We start from the raw sequence: 22068 nt of genomic DNA on the forward strand, positions 1-22068 counted from the left end.
AGTCTAATAAGATCTGAACACAGCTTATGTTTGTCATAAGACCAGTGTAACGGAATCCTCTATTGATATTATTGGTTTAAAAGCTACTACAGTGATCTGGTTCGTCATTTAGGGAAATGTCCCTTAAGCTTAGGGGCACACCCTCCACTGTGTACAGCAGACATGCTACGGTCGCTCCTCCCGAACGCAGTGCCCAGAGGAAGAGCACTTCTCACGTATGTTACATGCTTTCTCCTGCAGTTAACCTACAGAAGCCTGTACTCTGTCAGTGATCCCAGCCCTGACAAAAACCCACTCATATCAGGTAAACTTGGCAGTGACAGCAGGCAAGCGTAATTCTTTCAAAGCGTCCACTATTGAAAAATAGCCTTCGCTCTGGCACTATCACCCTGAGAGTATTTGATTTTACTTATAGTCACTAAAATGTCGCCTTTTTAGTAGGAGCACTAAACGGTGACTCCCAGGATTTGTGTGAAACGGCAAAAGAACACGTGCATTAGTCCATTAATAATAAATGAACTTTAAAACCAAGGTCCAGAACCGAGAATTAATGGGTTCTCCCCCAGGTCTAACTGCCCCCTTTGCCTCAGACACCCACAGAGAGTGACGTCATTTCCAGAAACCCACACTTTGGTACATGTGACCACAGCATCACACAGCATTTGTGAGAGTTGTTTTTCGTCTCATGTCATTGTCCTAACCGTGTTATATGAAGCTAGTCTGCAATCCAGGCCGAAAGTCCAACTCTCAGTCACTCAAGGTTTCTGAACAAGCCGCCTTTTAACCAAAAACGGTAGCTAGTGAAGCTAACTAGAATGGCACAGCAGGATTTACAAACTATTTGGTATTTTTCAGATCTCCCGCTATATAGATAAAGTTGTTATGCTACAGCATCCGGGTTGATTCTCAGAGGAAACTGCAAACATGAAGCCACACAACGGGGCCCGGGGGAGCCCACACCGAGCCAGGAGCCGCACCTGCTCCCCGGGGTTCCCTCGGACCCCGGGCCCCTCCCCCAGAGTCCCCTTCATCCGGCCTCACACTGACACGGGTCCCCGCACCGCTCCTTCAGCCTCCACAGGTGGGCGAGCTCCTGCGGGGAGTACTGCGGGGAGGACAGCATGCCCGGCTCGCAGGTCTTCTCGCACAGCCACAGGCTGTCCTGGGGAGACAAAGCCGCCGGGAATGGAGTCAGCGCCTAAGGACACGGCCGGGCATGCTGCCTGGGAACCAGGCGGGTTACAGCACAGCGACAACGCCAGACCTTCTCTCCGCGGCTCCCGCCCGAGGTGCGACACAGCCCCCACCCCCGGCTCTCCAGCCCCCAACACCCGCTTACCTGGTATCTCTTAGGTCCGATGGCCGCCATCCATATGCCCATGCTCACATCTTCACCCTGGACAGGCATGAGAAGGTTAAACGCTCTGCATCTGCCCAGCCACCGCCACACCTGTCAGTGGGTGATAAGTGACCCTCTGCCTCTGTTCTGTCATCTCACACGAACCCCTGGCGGTGTGAACACGGACACATAGTGACAGCTGGTGGCCGTTTGGTGAAACAGCACATCCTACAAGACACGCAACGCGCTGGACCGGCCACTGGGCGGCGCTGAGGGCCGGCACGGTCACCAGGGTCACCCCCCAGAAGCAGTGCTCAGTCTTCACTCCCCCGGGGGCCAGTGAACAGGCGGGAGCCGCAGTGAGGCTCCCAAAGCGCCAGGAACAGAACTCAGAGCCACCGGTGGGGGGCGGAGTGTGCCTAATGAGGGTCCTTACAGAAAGCACGTGCTCTTCCCGCAGGGCGGGCCTGCTTCCGGGGGGCAGGGCCAGGAAGCTGGCTGGGCGGTGCCCCTCAGGCAGGAGCCCTCCCCGCCCACCTGGTGGGCCTTCAGCCGGCCCCGCCCACCTGGTGAGCCTTCAGCCTGCCCCGCCCACCTGGTGGGCCTTCAGCCTGCCCACCTGATAGGTCTTCAGCCTGCCCACCTGATAGGTCTTCAGCCGGCCCCGCCCACCTGGTGGGCCTTCAGCCGACCCCGCCCACCTGGTGGGCCTTCAGCCGGCCCCGCCCACCTGATAGGTCTTCAGCCGGCCCCGCCCACCTGGTGGGCCTTCAGCCGGCCCCGCCCACCTGGTGGGCCTTCAGCCGGCCCCGCCCACCTGGTGGGCCTTCAGCCTGCCCACCTGATAGGTCTTCAGCCGGCCCCGCCCACCTGATAGGCCTTCAGCCGGCCCCGCCCACCTGGTGGGCCTTCAGCCTGCCCACCTGATAGGTCTTCAGCCGGCCCCGCCCACCTGATAGGCCTTCAGCCGGCCCCGCCCACCTGGTGGGCCTTCAGCCTGCCCACCTGATAGGTCTTCAGCCGGCCCGCGTTGCCGGCCAGCCAGTGCACGATGTCCCGGGAGACCACGTACCCCGAGCCGCACGCGAAGGCGGGGTACGCGGGGCTGGGGTACTCCAGCTCCTGCCACTTCCCCGTCCGGTCCACGGCCCAGTTGAGCCTGAAACTGAGAGGGACAGGGAGTGAGTGGCCGCCTCTGTGCACCTGACACACGTCCCACCCCGTTCTGCTCGGCTCACGCGTCCCGCCACCACCGGGAACGGAGCGAGGGAGGCAGCGTGAGCGCTTCCTTTAGTCTGAGGGAGGAATGACCTAGGTGGGATGACTTTACATGAAACCAATACATTTAAGGTCTCTCAAAGTTGCGTGCGTAGTTTCTGAATGGAAAGTACCAGGTCATCCTGTGCGTGTTTTTCTTAAGAAATCCACTGGCCCGAAGTGCATTCCTGCAGAAGGAAGCTTCCGGAAGGGGACATTCTAACATCTAACTGCGGCAGCTGCTGACCTGAGAGCCACTGACTTCGAGGCAGGAGGGTCAAGACAAGGCACTTTCCCGCCTTCGTTCAGTAGCTGGAGGATTTTCACTTTAAAGTGTTTCCTCTAATCACAGATTAATAACAAACAGTCACCCGGGAGCCCGGTCAGGACACCCGTCTCAGCCGCGTTTCCTTAGGAGGAGAAGTCCGGTCCGGCCTGCGCGGACGGCGGTGCGTGGCCGGACTTACTTTCCCCACCAGACGCTCGGGCCCCGCGGGGAGCCCCCGGCGAGCCTGCGGAGCACGGCCTCCAGGTCGATGTAGCAGTCGTCGTCCGTCTTCAGCAGCAGATCGAAGCTCGTGGCTCCCACGGTCCTGGCGGCGAGAGAGGGACGGGGGTCAGGGCGTCCGTGCGAGGAAACGGCAGCCGAGGTGGTCACGCTGCTCGCGTTTCACTGAAACCGCCCCACGACCCGCACACCTGGGCCTCCGTGCCCCTCGGCACCCCTCCCCTCCCCTGCCTGGGCCCCACTCACAGCCAGAAGGCCCACTGGTGGCCTGAGCTACAGTGGCTCCCTCCCCAGTAGGGCCATGCAGGAGGCAGCCAATCAATGATTCTCTCTTATCATTCATTGATGTTTCTCTCTCTCCCTTTTCCTCTCTGAAATCAATTAAGAAATATATTTTGGGGGGGGAAAAAATCTCAGTGGTCACCCTGGCTGGTTTGGCTTATCGGCCTGTGGACTGAAGGGTCCCGGGTTCGATACTGGTCAAGGGCACATGCCTGGGTAGCGGACACATCCCCAGGGCGGGGCGTGCAGGAGGAAGCTGATCCACGATTCTCTCTCATCCTGGATGTTTCTCTCTCCCTCTCCCTTCCTCTCTGAAATCAGTAAGAATATATTTAAAAAGTAAGAAATCTCAGCGTTTCTGCACCCACAGGCCCTGAGCCCGTGGCGGCGCCGGCAGGGACACCCACCACTGGTAGAAGCGGAGCAGCTTGGCGGGCACGTTGCGGTAGGTGTCCACCACGTCCACGAAGACAATGTCGCCGTGGCGGCCGCTCTCCCCCCGCAGCGCGGCGTCCTCCGCGCGCAGGCTGCGCAGGTGCTCGGCGCGGCGGCCGGGGCGCGAGCGGAGGTTCTGGAGGAGAGCATCGCCTTCTGGAAGGGAAGGCCGGGAGCTGAGGCACACGCCACGGCCACTCGGGGCCAGAACCGTGCCCTGCTGCGCCCTGCGCTCTGCGCCCGGGGCGGGAGCGTGGAGGAGGGGGGCGGACGCTCGGGGTGCCCCGCGGGTGACAAGTCCCCGCAGACGTCGTCACACGGAGTCACGTGGCAGCTCACTGCAGCACCGTGTGTGACGGGAAAAACGGGGCCAGCCTCCGGCCGCGTCCCCCACGGCAATGGCTAAGCCGTGGTGTCACAGGGGGACAGGCAGGTTAAAAGTCAGCCTGCTCCTGCGTGTTATGAGAAATGGCACAGAAAAATGATGCCGGAAAAAACACGTCGCTAATTGATAGATGGAATATGAGGCCATAAATACCAAGTACAACACGTTCTAATCAAAAGTATGTTCCAGAGATGTACGACCGTAGCAGAAAGGAGAAAAGCGGGAGACTCGGTCCTTTCCGACTTGCGGCCAGCACTCACCCTGAATCGTGTAGATGAAGCCGCCGGCCACGCCCTCCACTCCTTCCGGGGGCTCCGGGGGCCACGCACCCTCCCCGGCCTGAAAGACACGAGTGCAAGCGCCCAGTGTGTCCTCATCATGTGTGCACGCTACAGACTGCATCATCATCACACCCCCCCTCATGTGTGCACGCTACACACTGCATCACACACACCCCTCACGTGTGCACGCTACACACTGCATCACACACACCCCTCACGTGTGCACGCTACACACTGCATCATCACATGACACCCTCACGTGTGCACGCTACACTGCATCATCACATACACCCCTCTGTGTGCACGCTACACACTACATCATCACATACACCCCTCACGTGTGCACACTACACACTACATCATCACATGAAACCCTCACGTGTGCACGCTATACACCCCTCAGCAGGCAGCTCTCATTCCCAGCTCCAGGCTCTCAGTCCCGGCTCCGGGTGTGGGGTGCGCGGTGTGTGGTGACAAAACCAGAGAACAGCAGACTACACACCATTTTCTACGAATTCTAACCACAGACTGTTACCCCATGCCGTCTGGGCTGGTGTAAAAATGCCCGCGACAACCTTGACCCCGGGACGTACCGCGGTGACCCTGAGCACGCCGCCCCCGTCGTGGACTGCCACGCTGCCGAGCGCTCTGGCCTCCAGGCCCTGCCGGTCCTGGCTCTCCCACACGATGGTGCCTTCAAAGCTCTTTGGCGAAAGAGAAAAGGTGAGGCTTCTTTATGGTTGTCATTGAGGGTTTGTTTTTTTTATTTTATATTTTTATTTTTTCCTAAGACACACTAGTTAGCATTCTATTCCACAATGAACACACCCCTCAAGTGTGCACAATATACACTGCATCATCACATTACACCCTGTGTGTGCACACTATACACTGCATCATCACATTACACCCCTCTGTGTGCACGCTATGCACTGCATCATCACATTACGCCCCTGTGTGTGCACGCTATATACTGCATCATCACATTACACCCCTGTGTGTGCACACTATACACTACATCACATTACACCCCTCTGTGTGCACGCTATACACTACATCATCACATTACACCCCTGTGTGCACGCTATACACTACATCATCACATTACACCCGTGTGTGCACGCTATACACTACATCACATTACACCCCTGTGTGCACACTATACACTACATCATCACATTACACCCCTGTGTGTGCACACTATACACTGCATCATCACATTACACCCCTGTGTGTGCACACTATATACTGCATCATCACATTACACCCCTCTGTGTGCACGCTATACACTGCATCATCACATATACCCCTCATGTGTGCACACTATATACTACATCATCACATGACACCCCTCATGTGTGCACACTATATACTACATCATCACATTACACCCCTCTGTGTGCACACTATACACTACACCATCACATGATACCCCTCATGTGTGCACACTATATACTACATCATCACATTACACCCCTGTGTGCACACTATACACTACACCATCACATGACACCCCTCTGTGTGCACACTATACACTACATCATCACATTACACCCCTGTGTGTGCACACTATACACTGCATCATCACATACACCCCTCACGTGTGCACACTATACACTACACCATCACATGACACCCCTCTGTGTGCACACTATACACTACATCATCACATTACACCCCTCTGTGTGCACGCTATACACTGCATCATCACATATACCCCTCATGTGTGCACACTATATACTACATCATCACATTACACCCCTGTGTGCACACTATACACTACACCATCACATGACACCCCTCTGTGTGCACACTATACACTACATCATCACATTACACCCCTGTGTGTGCACACTATACACTGCATCATCACATTACATCCCTGTGTGTGCACACTATACACTGCATCATCACATACACCCCTCACGTGTGCACACTATACACTACATCACATTACACCCAAGCCCGGCCCAGCGTGCAAAGGCTGCTGGGTGCCCCGCGCCCCGCGCCCCGCACCTCGGGTAAGACGAACTGCTCCACGGGCTTGTACCACAGCCGGCTCACCTGCACCCCACAGCTCGGGGGGCTGAAGCGCGCCACGAAGAGGGCCTCCTGCACACGGAGACAAGGAGGGAGACTTCCTTCGGGACAGGATACTTACAGGCCTCACAGGGTATTCGCATACCTCACAGGGTATTCGCATACCTCACAAGGTATTTGCATACCTCACAGGGTATTTGCATATCTCACAAGGTATTTGCATACCTCTCAGGGTATTTGCATATCTCACAGGGTATTTGCATAGCTCGCAGGGTATTTGCTCACAAGGTATTTGCATAGCTCACATGGCCCGCTAAGTCCTCAGTGGCCCATCCTGGTCACTAGCACGGTCCCACTGTGGTGTAGGTGTCATTTGGGGTCTCTATTCCACCATGGCTGTTAAGTAAAGATGGCTAAGATAACAAAAATCGTCACAAGTTTCTAAGAATGCTAAGAATAATCTTCAAAACCTTAAAGCCACCTCCCTGACATGAGAGGCACCGGGGAAGGGGAGGCATTAAGACAACTGATTGTGTTTACCCGCGAAGGGTTACAAATAAACGGACGAAGGGCACTCTGAGAGCACTGTGTGCGTTCCTGACCACGTGGGGGCTGGTTCCGGAGGCCCCGTGCCCTGCAGCCTAACGTGCCGACGGGCAGGGAGGGGGTGACGTCTCCGCCTGCCAGGCGCCAGGAGGAGGCGGTGCGCTCCGGAACAGGAGGCGGGGTCGCTCACCTCCTGCTCGGCCTGGTACAGCCGCACGGTGATGTTCCTCTGGAAGCCCCCGGCGCCGGCGCCGCCCAGCACCCCGAGGCTGGTGATCACGATGGGGTGCAGCACGCGGAAGCTCACGCTCACCACGCGGTCCTCGGAGGAGCCCGCGGGCGCGTCCTCCGGGAACGTGAAGGCCTCGATCTCCTGGTTCAGAACTGGGGAGGGAGCGGGTGGGGAGGAGGTGACACCATCACTGGCCGCAGTCAGGGGGTCCCTGGACGACGGTCGGGTCACTGCCTGTCACGGAACCCTTCCCACCGGCAAAGCTTTCTAGACGCTCCCGAAGCACGGCTGCTCGTAGGGAAAACAATCATTCTAAAATGTGACGGCCAAGTTCTCAGCACGGCTAAGTAAAGGATTTATTTGTCAGCGCTCCTTTAATAGGTGTTGCGCGCACACGTGTACACACGAGGAGGCTCACCCGGGTCGGAGATGTTGAGCAGCCGGCAGGAGTAGGGGTCCTCCCGGTCCTCCAGGGGCACCTCGCAGCCCCGGGCGCCGATGATGAACTTGACCAGCACCCTGCGGGGGGTAGGGGGGGTGAGCACGGTCACCCAGCCCCGCCTGCGTGTGCTCATTGCCCGCTTCGGCAATGGGACTGACCAGCATTCATTCTGACGTCACTCTCCCGGCCCCCCCAGCGAGGCAGCCAGCACGAAGGTGCTGGTCACCAGTGGCTCCCGGCCGGCCCTCCGCTGCCTCCCGCACACAGGGGAGCCCGGGAGAACACGGAGCCACAGCTCACACCGCTGAAAAGCAAAGGCAGTCGCCCTGACCGCTGCGGCTCGGCGGACAGAGCGTCGGCCTGCGGACTGAAGGGCCCCGGGTTCGATTCCGGTCAAGGGCATGCGCCTTGGTTGCGGGCACATCCCCGGTGGGGGGGGTGCAGGAGGCAGCTGATCGATGTTTCTCTCTCATCAATGTTCCTAACTCTCTATTCCTCTCCCTTCCTCTCTGTAAAAAAATCAGTAAAATATATTTTAAAAGTAAAATAAAAAGCAAAGGCAGTCAGCTTCTCCTGCTGCACCTGACACCCAGCGTGCTGTCCCCACTTCAGAGGCTGCTCCCGTTGCCCAAGGCTGGCCCTTCTCCCCCAACTACCTTTTGGCTTAAAACCCTGGTCACACTGCCTTCGGGCTCAGCTACATGGAGGAAAGCAGAGCGCAATGGCCCTTCCTCCAGGAAAAGAGGCTGCCTCTTCCACCCCGTAAGCTCAGAGGGACCTACCGCTGGCTGAGGGCGGGGTGCTGGCGGGAGTGCCTCAGCCAGGTGCTCCGGATCACGTCTCGAAGTTCATGGTTATGGCGGGCTGACAACACACCGACTACCAGGTCATAGTGGCTGTCTTTCCCCGGAGGAAACGAGGCCGGTGGATCTAGAAACAAGCAACAACACATCAGAAATGCCATGTCTTGCCGAAACCCGTGTGGCTCAGTGGATAGAGCGTCGGCCTGTGGACTGAAGGGTCCCAGGTTCGATTCCGGTCAAGGGCATGTATGTTGGTTGCGGGCACATCCCCGGTGGAGGTGGTGGGGGGGGGGGGGAGGTGCAGGAGACAGCTGATCAATGTTTCTCTCTCATCGATGTTTCTAGTTTTCTATCCCTCTCTCTTCCTCTCTGTAAAAAATCAATAAAATATATTTAATAAAATAAAATAAAAAAGTTACTTAAGCCCTAACCAGTGTGGCTCAGTGGATAGAGCGTCTGCCTGCAATCAAAGGGTCCCGGATTCCATTCCAGTCAAGGGCACATTGCAGGCCCCTTCCCGGCCCAGGCCCTGGTTGGGGCTCCTGCAGGAGGTAACCCATCGATGTGTTTCTCTCCAATCGATGTTTCTCTCTGTCTTTCCCTCTCTCTTCCACGCTCCCTAAAAAGCAATGGAAAGATATCCTCGGGTGAGGATTAACAACAACAAACTTATTTAACTTCTTGAACCTCCGTTCCCCTCACTATGAATGGACATACCTCTACTTCTCCTGGAGTTGTAAATTCCATGAGAATGTGCACAGAGGTACTGGTTTGGTACCAGGGAAACAGTAAGCTCTCAACAGCAACTAAAACAGTAAAAATATGCTTTCAGGGTGAAGTCCCAGCTTAATATTTAGCGTGTAGGTTTGAGGGATGAAGCTGAGAAAGTCCTGTATTGCGAAGTACCAGCACCCTTATTAACACCAATAAACCCCACAGCCAGCAAACCTCGTATGGCTTACTAAATATTCTAAAGAATGAAGGCGGGAAGCGATGTTTCTAGAAAAAAAAAAAAAAAATCAAGTGACAAGTCGGCGAATGGCTCCTTTTTCACTGTCCTAAGGTCTGACGGGCGGGATGACATTTTAAAAATGTGTCCGTACAAGGGAGAATGAAGGGAAAGATTACCCTGTCCCTGTTTCTGTCACGGTTTCAAAGCCTGAGAGCGACAAGCTTATAAATAGCTCTGAGGATCCATGTCAGCTCTTCCTCCGATGGTGGGAACGGATCCAAAGTGTGTCCAAAAATAAACGACCTTTCCTACAGTAAGTGCAGTGTTTGTATATGCCACAGGATCCAGGTACTTAATCAAAAGACAAAAACATGTTGGCCTTTTTCTGCAAAGGGCCAGTGAAAAGAATAAGAAACTCGAAGGGCACGTTGTAACCACGATAGGAACCCGGGGATGTTTGTGTAGAGACCCGTTTTCCACAACAGGCATGTTTCCTGGAGAAACTTCCATTCTAATTGGAATAGAGATACTTGTTACTTCACCCCAGCATGAGTCTTGTGCTAAATCGAATTCCTCTCAGATGACATCTCACAAGTAGGCAGAAATCTTGAAAATGGGGAAACCATACGAGTTCGTCACAGATCTACGGAGATCAATCATCATACACACCACCAGCTCGCCCTCCCCAAACACCTCCCTAGCAAAGGCACCCGCCACAGTCCCACCATTCTCTCTAAAATTCAGGGAGTGTGGCCCAGCCGGCCGGTGTGGCTCAGTGATTGAGCATCAGTCTATGAACCAGGAGGTCATGATTCTGGGTTGCTGGCTCGACTCCCAGTGGAGGGTGTGCAGGATCAATGTTTCGATGATTGATGTTTCTCTCTCATCGATGTTCCCAACACTCTATCCCTCTCTGTAAAAAAAAATAAAAATCAATAAAATATATATATTTTAAAATCAACAAGTTAGCCGAAACCGGTTTGGCTCAAAGGATAGAGCATCGGCATACGGACTGAAAGGGCATGCACCTTAGTTGCGGGCACATCCCCAGTAGGGGGTGTGCAAGAGGCAGCTGATGGATGATTCTCTCATAGATGTTTCTAACTCTGTCCTTCTCTCTTCCTCTCTTTAAAAAAATCAATAAAATATATTTTAAAAAATCAATAAATTATATATTTTTTTAAAAAACACACACACAAAAAAAACAAGCAAACAAAATAGCAGGACGATTACCACATCTTTAAAAGAGCCATCGAGGCGTTTTTAAAGGTCCTAGGGTGAGCCCTTAGAAAAGAAGGAAAGTAGGGACCCCTACACACACCTACACACACACACACACACACACACACACACCAATGGGACCCCTTCTCTCTCTCTCTCACACACACACACACTCACCCACACCAATGGGCACCTGCCCGGGGCAAAGCGCTGTACTGATGAGGCTGGAGCCAGGTCTCCCGCCCAGGAGGCCGAATGAGGCCGGGATGAGACCGGGATGCGGGACAGGCGGTACCCCACGTGCATTGCATTAGCGAGAAGTCCGCTCGGCTGTGGCCCGCCTGGCGCTCGCGTCCACATTAGTTTATCCCCGACTTCGCCTGCGATCGCAAAGTTTGCAAAGACCGGATACGACGGTCCGTTATTCCTCACAGCAAAGCCCCCCGCGCGGACATGCCCCGCGGCACCCAGCGCCCAGTCTGCACCCAACCAGACCCACACCTCGGGGGGCGGGAGACAGGGACCCGCTGGCGGCTAAGGGCACGCGAGGCCCCGCGCCGGGCAGGCCTGGGGCGGCCGCAGGACTCGGGGTCGGAATCGGGGAATCGGGGGGGGGGGGGGGGGGGTCGGGTTCGGCGGTGACAGCGGCCCGACGAGCGCAGACAAGATCGCCCCCAAGTCCCCCTACTTTCCCGCCCACGGATGGAAAGGCCCCGGTGCGGCCCGGCCCCCCACAACCCGGACCCCGCCCCGCGCCCGCCCCACCCCGGCGGCCCGGCCCGGCCCTCACCTGCGGGGGCCGCGGCGGAGGCGCGCGCGGGCGGCGGGGAGCGCAGCCGCAGCCAGAGGTGCAGCGCCGCCCCGAGCACGCACGGGCCCAGCAGCACCAGCCAGTTTCGCATTGGCCGCCCCCGCCGGCCCCTCCTCACGCCCCCCTCCCGCGTCCCGGCGGCGGAGGCAGGGGACCTCCCGAGGGGGCGGTGGTCGATGCCGGTGCGACGGCCCCAAGTGGCCCCCGCCGCCCGCCAGGTGCCTGGCGGTTTCCGGTCGCGCTCCCCGGATGCTCAGCTTCCCCGGCCGGAGCCCCGCCCCTCGCCGGGCATCCCCCACGCCCCTCTCACCCGGCCCCGCCTTCTCCGCTCTCGCTGGCCCCGCCCCTTATTTCGCGCGCCCCGCAGGCCTGCCGGGAGTTGAAGTCCTGCTTCCGGCCCAGGCGGGGCGCGCACCAGGGGTCTGGAGGCCCAGAAACAACATTTCCCAGAATCCCATGCTCTCGCTTGCGTCACTCGCAGCGTGCGGAGGCGACGCGCGAGGTCCTCCACTGAGCATGCGCGTCTTTTTTTTTTTTCACACCTTCTTTGCCGCCCACTCTCCCTCCCAGGCTTTGGAGGAGGGAATGCTGGGGAGCCCCCCACCCCCCTTGCTGCGGGAGTGAGGCCCGCCCTGGCGAAGGCCTGAGGAGCTAGAAGAGCCCGTAGTTCTCAGACGATGGCTGCTGTGCGAAGCGGGGGTCCTGCGGGCCCCCCACGCTGCCCGACACCGCGAGGCTGCCACGAACCCCCTAGTGTCAGCCCGAGGACCCCGACGGGGCACAGCGTCAAGTAAGGGGTGTCTACAGGCTGGGCGGCCGGGAACCCGGCTGCTTTCTGAAGACACGTCATCGCCCAGCCAGCTGGAGCCCTGGGTGGGGCTCCTCACCCGGAGGTGCTGTTGGGGTTGTGGCAGCCGCCATCCCCTCCCCTCCATCCATTCCTGAGGGTCCCGGGCAGGAGGAGGGGGAGGATGCCACCTGCCTCCGTTAGGGACGCTGCTCCAAGTGGGGAATCCCAATAGGAACCGGATGGGATATCGGGTTCTGACTCGTGGGATTCCCCACTGTTTTCCCCAAAAGACATGAATTCCACAGCCTGGCATTCCCCCCCCCTCCCCGCCCCCGCGCCCAATCCCTAGGCTCAGCCCCACCCTCACCCCTGCCCAGGGAACTGTCTGCCTGGCCTTGGATGGTCAGCACCTCCCATTTCAAGATGTGTCAGCTACACCCTCCAATGCCCTGGAGTGGAGGCTTAGCAAAGTGCCGCAAAGACAAGAAGGTAACGGAAGCATCCTTGACGGCTGGCCACCAAACCAGCTTTTTACTGGAGTGTAACAGAGGAACAGCTGGAAGAATTCCCACAAACTGGCCAGTGGGTGCTAGGATGGGGTGCACCGGAGAGGGAAGACCTCCCCTCCTGAGCAACCACGGAGGCGGGGACACTGCATCCCACTGAACTGATTCGCAGGGGGGGATGCCTTCCTGCGGGAAGGGGGCAGGGTCAGATGCTGGACAGCCAAACTGGGGACACAATGACAACTGCCCACCCCGTGCCTTCCTCTCTGAAATAAACAAAACTGTATTTTGTGAAAATGCAGAGAGAAAGTGACATCGTTAAATACAAGAAACCCAAGGGTCAGCCGAGACCGGTTTAGCTCAATGGATAGAGCGTCAGCTTGGGGACTGAAGGGACCCGGGTTCGATTCCCGTCAAGGGCATGTACCTTGGTTGCGGGCATATCCCCAGTAGGGGGTGTGCAAGAGGCAACTGATCGATGATTCTCATCGATGTTTCTAACTCTCTATCTCTCTCCCTTCCTCTCTGTACAAAATCAATAAAATATTAAAAAAAGAAAAAAAGAAAAAAAAGAAACCCAAGGGTCAGAGGAGGCCAGCCGCCCTGAGAGTGGCTGAGCAGGGACGGACAGGGTGGGGAAGGGGGTCCCCAAAGCTACGTGCATGCGTGTTCCCCGGGGGGGGGGGGGGGCGTCCAGAGAAGGGAAGGCGGTGCTGCATTGCCGAGGGCGTCAGAGGATGGTGCAGAAGAACTTCTTCTCCCGGAACGGGTTCTCGGACGCTGGCACGGGGACGATGAGCGGGTCCTCGCGGGCGTGGGCCTCGCAGTAGGCCAGCAGGTCCGCGGCGGCCTGGGACACCTGTGGGGCACAGCACGGGCGTGGGGTGAGGGGCCAGTTCCCGGCCTGGAGGGAGGCTTGGACACCTGCCTCTGAGGAGAGAGATGCTGCTCCAGACCCACCACCTGGCGGAACAGGAGGCGTTGCAGTTAATAATGCAGATTGACTATTAACCGGTTAAAAATGCAGGTGACCGGCCGAAACCGGTTTGGCTCAGTGGTAGAGCGTCGATCGCGGACTGAAAGGTCCTGGGATCGATTCCGGTCAAGGGCATGTACCTTGGTTGCGGGCACATCCCCAGTAGGGGGTGTGCAAGAGGCAGCTGGTCGATGTTTCTCTCTCGTCAACGTTTCTAGCTCTCTATCTCTCTCCCTTCCTCTCTGTAAAAAATCAATAAAATGTATTTTTTAAAATAAATAAATAAATAAAAATAAAAGAAACGAACCGACAGCCTGACGCAGCTGTGGAATTTTACCGTTGCATTTCAGAGGGAAAGAGGTGATTCAGACAGACCACGTCAGCACACAGTCCCCGTGGTTGCACTGTAATTACAAGCTTTGGTGATGGGAGAAGAGGTTGCAATTGCCAGCGTCACATCCAGGACAAGGGGATGACATAATTGCTATGCCGGCGGTGACAGCCTGCATTTGTTCTCCGCATCCTCACACCTATTTCCCAGCAACCCCGGCCTCGAACAATAGCACTCGGGATCCATTACAAGCCTCTCTGACGTCTCTGCCGGCTCCGCCCTCCACCCCCGAGAAAACAAAGCAGGATTAGAGTGGGGAGCACAGCCAAGCGGCAGCCCCCTCGGTGATGGGGTCTTGGACAAGGTCAAACTCGGTGTTCGCTCTGCTCAGCCGGAGTAGCTCAGTGGTTGAGCATCGACAGATGAACGAGGAGGTCATGGTTCGACTCCCGGTCAGGGCACAGGCCCGGGTTGCGGGCTCCATCCCCACTGGAGGGGTGTGCAGGAGGCAACCGATGCATGATTCTTTCTCATCATTGATGTTTCTCTCTCCCTCCCTCTCGCCCGCCATGAGTTTGACATGCTTGCTCTAACCAAGCCCCACACTGGGGATGGAGCCTGCAACCAGGGCAGGTGCCTAACCAGCTAGGGCTCCATGCTGAGCTTTTTCTTGCTTATTGGCACGACAATGGAGCTAAATGGAGCCCTGTGGGCCCAGCGTACACCTGGAGACTCCTCACCCTGGGTGCCACCTGACCCTGACCCCTGACAGTGGAGGGCACGGTGGCAATGCTGAAGCAACCTGCTGGCGGGTGTGGGCCGAGGGCAGGGGGGCGGGCGGGGAGCGGGCATTGCCCACCTTCACCCGGTCCATGCAGGCTTCCATCTTGAGCTGCTCCACGGCCTTGCGGGCCTCCGAGATGCTGGCGGTGCTGCTGCTGGACATGCCCTCCTTCCTGCCCAGCCCTGGAGGCCTGGAGTGGCCAGGAGAGAGGGCAGAGGGCAGAGGGCACAGGGCACAGGCACTGCTTCCCAAGGGCAAAGGCGAGGCGGGGCCTCCTCAGCTCGGGCCCTCCGCCACCTGCCGCCGGCTGCTGTGGAAAGGACATTTTGTTGTGTTTTTGGTGCATTAAAGAAGCTAACTTTCCATCCTACCCAGTTTAGCTCAGTGAATAGTGGTCAGCCTGTGGACTGAGGGGGCCCAGGTTCGATTCCGGCCAAGGGCATGGACCTTGGTTGCAGGCACATCCCCAGTAGGGGATGTGCAGGAGGCAGCTGATGGATGTTTCTCTCTCATCGATGTTTCTAGCTCTTTATCCCTCTCCCTTCCTCTCTGTAAAAAAATCAATAAAATATTAAAAATTAAAAAAAAGAAGCTAACTTTCCGTTTCTGGTTCACAAACAGCAACCAAACAACCTCTCTCCCTGAGCGGTAAGTGTCCGGAGTGAAGAAAATGCCAAGAGAAAAGGAAAAGCCACCGGATCAGACGGGCCCAGGCTCAGAAAGGTGCGTGAGGACACGTCAGGGGGATTTCCAAAAGACGCCGCTTCCAGTCTCTTCGCGACGAGAAACGGCAATGGAGGGACATGCTGCCTTGTAGGCCCCTCCCCTTCTCAGGCACAACAAGGAGACAATAAAAAAAGGAAAAAGGTGGTAGTGAGACGTGGCTGTAAATAAGTGGGATGATGTGTCTTTTGTTCATCAATCTTTTCTCAGCCATTTGGTGTAGTTTGTGTGTGTGTGTGTGTGTGTGTGTGTGTGTGTGTGTGTGTGTGATTGTGTGTGTGAGATTGTGTGTGTGATTGTGTGTGTGTGTGATTGTGTATGTGTGTGATTGTGTGTGTGTGTGTGTGTGTGTGTGAGGCAGCATTACCCACAATCACTCCTAAGGACCCACCAGGACCCTGGCTGGCGGCTCAGTGGTTGAGCATCAACCCATGAACCAGGAGGTCACGGTTCGATCCTGGTCAGGGCACAGGCCCAAGTTGCAGGCTGGAAAACCAGGGTGGGGGGTGCATGAGGCAGACGATCAATGATTCTCTCTCATCACGGATGTTTCTCTCTCTCCCTCTCCCTTTCTCTCTGAAATCAATAAAAATATGTGTGTGTGTTTTGTTTGTTTTCTTGTTAATCCTCACCCAAGGATATTGTTCCGTTGATTTCTCTTTTTAGGGAGAGTGGAAGAGAAGACATCGATGTCAGAGAAACACATCAATTAGTTGCCTCCTGCACACACCCCAACGAGGGCTCAAGCCAGGGAGAAGCCTGCAACCAAGGTACATGCCCCTGACCAGAATCGAACCCGGAACCCGTTAATCCACAGGCCAATGCTCTGTCTGCTGAGCCAAACCGGCTAGGGCCATGGTTGGCAAACTGCAGCTCGAGAGCCACACACACGCGGCTCTTTGGCCCCTTGAGTGTGGCTCTTCCACAAAATACCACAGCCTGGGTGAATCTATCCTGAAGAAGTGGCGTTAGAAGAAGTTTACGTTTAAAAAATGTGGCTCTCCAAAGAAATTTCCATCGTGGTCCTGTTGATATTTGGCTCTGTGGACTAAGGAGTTCACTGACCACTGCCTTAGTCCAAGATGCACACGACAAGCAAATCCTCCTCAATGAAGACCCTTCTCCAGCTGCACCCCTGCCTTCCTCACGCCCTCCCCATTATTATTTCTACCGCAAATCAGACCCGCGCTCCTCCAAGCCCTCAGGCGAGCGCCCGCATTTCAGCACCAGCATCGGGGACAGAGCCACTGGGAGGGAGGGGAGCAGCCTGACCCCTTGGAGGCAGGCGTCCCAGGGGATGGGGAGCAACAGAACTGGGGCTGGCGCTCCCCAACGCATCTCCCCCCACCCCCATAAAGTGGCTAACTGGCCAGCCCCCAGGTCCAGGACGGTCCTGTGCACGGGGACCGGGGCGACCCCCAGGAGAGCAGCGCCCCCGACCCCCAAGCCCCAAACCCGACCCACAAGCACACGGGGCCCCGCAGCCTCCCGCGCGGTCTGTACGCACCTGCGCTGGGTGGAGGGTCCCGGCTGCGAGCAGCCGCGCACCTGCCCGCGCTCCGGCGCCTGCCTCGGGGTTGGGAACAGCTCTTCCTGCCGCAGCGCCGTGGGCAACGGATCCGGGACGTCCCCGCCCGCCTGTCCGCACAGCCCCGCCGCCGCCTTTGTCCCCCGCGCGGGGAGCCCGGCCTCGCCGCACCGTCCCCCGTGGGCACGGGGCGGGAGCCTGGGTCTGCAGCGGGGAGCCGGTGCCCGCGGCTTCCTCCGCAAATCCCGCCCGCGCCCACGTCACCGGGCATCACGGGGGCTCCCTCCCCGGTTCCGCCCCTCAGCCTCCACCCCCAGCCCCGCCCAGGTCCCTGCGCCCCTTTCTCCCCTTCACCCCCCTCCCCTTCTCCCTATAGGCTCCCCGCCCGCCTGCCCGCCTCCCTGACCCCCTGGCAGCGCGCCCCCCAGGCCCAGGGAGGGAGGTGGGTGCAGGCGGGTCCTGTCCCCTCGGCGCTGGGGGTGAGGGCCGCCTTCACGTCTGTTTTATGGGATTTCCTCCCGCTGAGCGCAGTGGGCACAGGGGAAGGGCCGGCGTTACAGGTGTCCGTGTACACATGTGCACGTGAGGTTTCATGCTGAATAAATAATCCCCCGGTTCATGTTTATTTTTACATAAAAATAGAACATTGCACTCTTTACAAGATCAGTCACTTGCATATTTCTTTAGGTAAGTGACGGAATTCAGCCTTAAAAATAAAGGACCGAGGAGCAGCCTCTGCCAATGGGACTCAGTCACCGCTCTCAGCAGAAAGGTGGAAGCGGACAGCAGCTGCAGTTTTTTAAAACAAGCAGGCCACTGCCACGTGATCAGGAGGAAGGCCACTGCCACGTGATCAGGAGGAAGGTCCCCGCTGTGGGGCCTCGGAGCCCCAGGTCTGTACGAGGCAACGGGTGCGGCTCTAGTCCAGGCTCCGGGTCACGGCCACGGCCACGGCCACGGCCACGGCCCCTGGGGCCTGTCGCATCCCCCCACGCAGAGCCTCAGGAATCGTGTTCCGTGGGGTTTTTACGCAGGATCTTTTAGAAAGTCTGGAAGTTACAAAAGTAGTTCTGTAAACACCGTAGGAGTCAACTTTTCATACAAATGCGCCGGTCTTCTCAGGCGGGAACACGTGTGTACCGTGTGGTCACGTGTCGCTCAGCTCTTAGTGTCTTCACAGCTGAGGCAGCAGCTCCCGGTGGACAGACACGTGGCCTCAACCAGGGGGGAGGCCGTCGCAGGAGCTTCGGGGTCCGGTCCGACGCGGGCAGCGTGCTGGGCACAGTGAGGTGTCTCCGCTGCCGCTGGAATCCTCGGGCGCAGGCAGCAGAACCGGAGTGGAGACCGTCCCGCAGGGCCATCCGGCCTTTCTAAGACAAAGCGAGCTGTCGCCTCGCTGGGGGGAGCCTCCTGCACGCGGGCCTGGCGTCTCCCCGGCTTCCATCTCAGCGACTCAGCTAAGGGCAGCGGCGGCTAGCGTTACGGGTTTTAAGCAGGGTTTTTATGGAGACAGGGGACGGGTCTGACATCAGAGCGCCCCATCCTGGAGTGTGGCTGCCAACAAACCCGGGGTCTATGGCAGCAGCTGCCGTCTAACACGGAGTCCTTAGAGGTCCGTTTCCGGCAGGCGGCCGGCCAGCCCGTGAACGCCTGGGTGTCATCAGGACCCGACTTCTTGGCCCTTTCCTTTGCTTTTTTTTGGGGGGTGGGGTGGGGGGGGAGAGGGAGTTATCTCTTCAGAAGAAACCGGACGGATGTGACTGCCTCACACAGGCCCCAGTCCTGCTGGCCACACCTGCCGTCACCCCCTCCTGACCGCCCCTTGCAGCGAGCCCACCCCCCCTCCCGCCCAGCCCCGGGAGCGCAGGCAGAGGTCTGTGGGGATGAAGGTTATGGAATTATCTGGAAGGTGTTTGCTCGTCGATTCTTCAGGTTCAGCCCCCTAACCTGGAGCCCTCAGCCGGCCGCGTAGCTGCTCAGGAAGGAGTAGAACATGGGGTGCTTCAGGCGCTGCTGGTCCCGGCGGCACCAGGCGATCACCGTGCCCTCGCTGTTGGCCGTGTACAGGTGGTGGCCGTCGCAGGAGAACGTGAGGCTGTGGGAGAGAGAGCCGTCTGCACGTGTGTCTCCACACGGGGGATCACACCAGATCCCTATCTGGGCACACAAGTGACACTCTCTGCGTGCCTGCCGTGGCCATGCGGCCGGCTGATTGGCCGGTGGGCTCTCTAGCGGGCGGCAGGGAGCAGTGTTGGCTCCACCCCTTCCTTCCCCACCTTCCTGCTCCTTCCTGTCTATCCTTTCTGACTTCCACACCATTACTTGGGCGCAGGGAACTTTAAAAAATGTAACAGTTCTACCTTTTCTCCTTTATAGAAATAAGTGACTTATGGAGATATTTAACTTCACTTAAATATAAAAATAAGTGATCAGGGTCGTTAAACTTGCAATTTAGCGAACTGAAAATGAATGTATTTAATAGGGTAAATCTGCATTCCTTATGTCTCATCGAGTTTTAAAAAGTCGGAGGAGGGCCGCTGATCGGTCCAGTCTGGCACGCCCGGGGCCGTCAGTCACATGACCATGTCTTCAACCGGAAGGCCTTTCCTGGGCCCGCCCGCGTGCTGGTCAGTTAGACTGGGGTCCTGACTCAGACTTAGGCTCCACAATGACGAGGACCGGCCTGCTTTGGCCAGCGGGGCTGGGAGCCTGGGGCGGGTAAGCGCTGGCTGTTTCCCGGCTCCCACCTCCGTGTGCGTCACTCAGAGCCAGGGTGAGGCGGGGAGGCTCACCTGACGATGGGCTTGCTGGACTTGGGGAAGGCGATCTCCCGCACGGGCTTCAGGTCCCACGTGCTCCACAGCCTGAGGGGAAGGCGCACGGTCACGCCAGCCGCGTGGCTTCGCGAGGACAGCCCACCCGCCTGCTTGTTTGTTAAAAGCCACCCAGCAGCAGCAGTGGTTGCTGGGAAGTGAGTGGGGTGGGGGGACGGAGGAAGGACACCCACTGGGTCTACTGTTCATCTTCGACAGTTCACAACACAAACCTTCAAAACCGCACTAACGTGTCTTTTAGAAATAAAACACGAATGGCTGAAGGCGTTCTGCATTTCTAATGGCTAAATGTCAAATGCCTAATAGATAGTGAAAGCTTCTTTTGGAAACCGCCGTGCCCTCGGGGAGAAAAGCGGCCCCCCGCCCGCGCCTCACCGCACGGTCCCGTTCTCCAGGCCGCCTGCGATCACGTTGATGGACACGCCCTCCGGCTGGTTGGAGAAGGCCATGGAGCAGATGACCTCCCTGCAGTGCACGTGTCCCACCAGGTCCCCGTTCACCGTCCAGAGCCTGAGGTCACTGCCCCCGCCAGCTGGAACCACAACCAGCAGGTCACCGAGGCCGCACCGCCCTGCTGCCCCGGGGCCTGAGCTGGCGCTGGCGCCGACAGGCCGGTCCTGGCTGCAGGCGGACAGATGCAAGCCCTGCCTGCAAGTCACACGGGGCTCTGCGTGTTCACCCAAACACAATGGCCAGCAGGCAAGTTAATGCTGACTCAGGCTCCAGCCCCGGACCAGCCACAGCGGAATCGGAGAGGACCGATCGGGGAGCTGACCGAGCTCCAGACAGAGAGCATCTTCTCTGAGCTCCTCTGTGAGACGGGACCTGGTGGCTCTGAAGAACAGGGTTACTCCAGATTACCCGGCTGGAAAGCCAGACCTTTTATTTTTATTGCTGAGCGTACTGCAGGGGTCCCCCGTTTCCCCCAACGGGGACCAGGGAATGGACCCGCAGCCCAGGTGCATGCCGGTGACCGGGCACAGAGCCGGGCCCGGTGCGCAGGCTGACGCTCTGCCTGGTTGCACGTTAATACACACACACAAGCTGTCAACAGGGCACGCGACTGGAGGGACCGGGAACGGCACCCGCCAGCGTCCCTGTGCCCAGGGCTGGCTCACCTGAGTCGCACACGGTGGCAATGTCGCCCGTCGTTTCGCTGGCCGAGACGGCCGTGACGGGGCTCTTGTGTCCTGCCAGAGTCTGCACGTAGCACAGCCTGGAAGACCAGAGCCAGGGATGTGCATATGCACAGGAAACATAATTATATTCAGCCTGAAGTTCTAGGATGTCCCTCGGTGGGAACTGGCTGGGCAGCCCGGGACCCGCGGTACCTGTTCAGGTCCCAGATGATGCAGGTGCCGTCGCGGCTCACGCTGATCAGGATGCTGTAGGGTTTGCAGACACACAGGCTGGTGACCTCCTCGGTGTGCCCGTAGAGGTGCACCTGCGACTCCATCTCTATCTCTGAGGGCTGACGGCCAAAATGAAGGAAAACGTCAGATAAAACCAATGACAAAGGGGTCCCTCCCAGCATTTAGCTCAAGAGCAGGAACACCCGCCAGACCCGCCGCGCCGCCCGGACCCACCGCGCCGCCCGCCATCCTGTTGGCGTAGGCGGTGATGACGCCACAGCGGCTCCCGGTGAACAGCTGGCAGCTGTCAGACACCCACGCGCAGCTGGTCACCTTGGGGAGAGACACATCGCAGGTGAGCGTGTTTCAAAAAGCGTCGGAAATGCTGCTCCTTTCTGACGACTGTTTTCAAAATATCAGATCACAAAATTTGAGGGAAACATTCTACTTGCCATGATTAGCGTGGTGCAAAGATATAAAAAGAGAGTATTCTGCAACTTGAATCAGGTGCCTAAAGCTGCTTCCAAATTAAAATGTTCATGCATCTACATTTTTCTGTGTACATCCACTTACACGCTCACACACACTCTCTCTCACACAGACACACACGCACGCACACACAAGGCCACTTGTTCCTAATTAATCAGAAAACGAAGATAAAGAGACAGCAGGACTCCCATCTCTGATGATGATGATGATGATGATGAGGA

At 57.6% G+C, this 22068-nt stretch overlaps 3 protein-coding genes across 10 annotated transcripts in view; all 3 read right to left on the reverse strand.

The window, feature by feature from the left end:
* Window positions 1–51: 51 nt before the first annotated feature.
* Window positions 52–11745, reverse strand: B3GALNT2 (beta-1,3-N-acetylgalactosaminyltransferase 2). 2 transcript variants are annotated; one of them, XM_036453574.2, is made up of 12 exons: window positions 11514–11745; window positions 8530–8677; window positions 7724–7824; window positions 7264–7457; window positions 6504–6599; window positions 5081–5191; window positions 4467–4545; window positions 3794–3977; window positions 3064–3189; window positions 2345–2504; window positions 1340–1396; window positions 52–1162 (listed from the first exon to the last, which is right to left on the reverse strand). In XM_036453574.2, the coding sequence occupies exons 1-12, from the start codon at window positions 11623–11625 to the stop codon at window positions 1028–1030; spliced, it is 1503 nt and encodes a 500-aa protein (XP_036309467.1). In that variant the 5' UTR covers window positions 11626–11745; the 3' UTR covers window positions 52–1027. The 2 variants fall into 2 exon arrangements, with proteins under 2 accessions (XP_036309467.1, XP_045443016.1); XM_045587060.1 differs by lacking the exon at window positions 5081–5191.
* Window positions 11746–13411: 1666 nt separating this feature from the next.
* GNG4 (G protein subunit gamma 4) lies at window positions 13412–17289 on the reverse strand. 3 transcript variants are annotated; one of them, XM_045587061.1, is made up of 3 exons: window positions 17152–17289; window positions 14997–15231; window positions 13412–13689 (listed from the first exon to the last, which is right to left on the reverse strand). In XM_045587061.1, the coding sequence occupies exons 2-3, from the start codon at window positions 15081–15083 to the stop codon at window positions 13561–13563; spliced, it is 216 nt and encodes a 71-aa protein (XP_045443017.1). In that variant the 5' UTR covers window positions 15084–15231; window positions 17152–17289; the 3' UTR covers window positions 13412–13560. The 3 variants fall into 3 exon arrangements, with proteins under 3 accessions (XP_045443017.1, XP_036309466.1, XP_045443018.1); XM_036453573.2 differs by having other exon boundaries at window positions 14997–15228; window positions 17152–17284; XM_045587062.1 differs by having other exon boundaries at window positions 17109–17259.
* Window positions 17290–19017: 1728 nt separating this feature from the next.
* LYST (lysosomal trafficking regulator) overlaps window positions 19018–22068 on the reverse strand; it is a 58899-nt gene continuing 55848 nt past the window's right edge. For 4 of the 5 annotated variants that reach the window (XM_036453551.2, XM_045587054.1, XM_045587053.1 and 1 more), the window contains 6 exons: window positions 21593–21691; window positions 21338–21477; window positions 21125–21222; window positions 20382–20538; window positions 19965–20036; window positions 19018–19267 (listed from right to left, as the gene is read on the reverse strand). In XM_036453551.2, the coding sequence (XP_036309444.1) occupies window positions 19129–19267; window positions 19965–20036; window positions 20382–20538; window positions 21125–21222; window positions 21338–21477; window positions 21593–21691 (705 nt within the window). In that variant the 3' untranslated portion in view covers window positions 19018–19128. Of the gene's footprint in view, window positions 19268–19964; window positions 20037–20381; window positions 20628–21124; window positions 21223–21337; window positions 21478–21592; window positions 21692–22068 lie in introns of those variants that run through there. The other variant, XR_006742605.1, reaches the window with a different exon arrangement.

The sequence above is a fragment of the Pipistrellus kuhlii genome, unplaced genomic scaffold (assembly GCF_014108245.1).
Source record: "Pipistrellus kuhlii isolate mPipKuh1 unplaced genomic scaffold, mPipKuh1.p scaffold_m20_p_25, whole genome shotgun sequence".
Lineage (NCBI taxonomy): Eukaryota > Metazoa > Chordata > Mammalia > Chiroptera > Vespertilionidae > Pipistrellus > Pipistrellus kuhlii.

Bases quoted from the DNA above. Each gene is read 5' to 3' on its own strand.
- B3GALNT2 (XM_036453574.2), bottom strand. From the start codon at position 11,625: ATGCGAAACTGGCTGGTGCTGCTGGGCCCGTGCGTGCTCGGGGCGGCG. The intron at 8,678-11,513 runs GTGAGGGCCGGG...GCTTGTTTCTAG, and splicing joins CTCCGCCGCGGCCCCCGCAG to ATCCACCGGCCTCGTTTCCT. The intron at 3,978-4,466 runs GTGAGTGCTGGC...CTTCCCTTCCAG, and splicing joins CTTCATCTACACGATTCAGG to AAGGCGATGCTCTCCTCCAG.
- GNG4 (XM_045587061.1), bottom strand. From the start codon at position 15,083: ATGTCCAGCAGCAGCACCGCCAGCATCTCGGAGGCCCGCAAGGCCGTG. The intron at 13,690-14,996 runs GTGGGCAATGCC...TGTGCCCCACAG, and splicing joins CCTGCATGGACCGGGTGAAG to GTGTCCCAGGCCGCCGCGGA.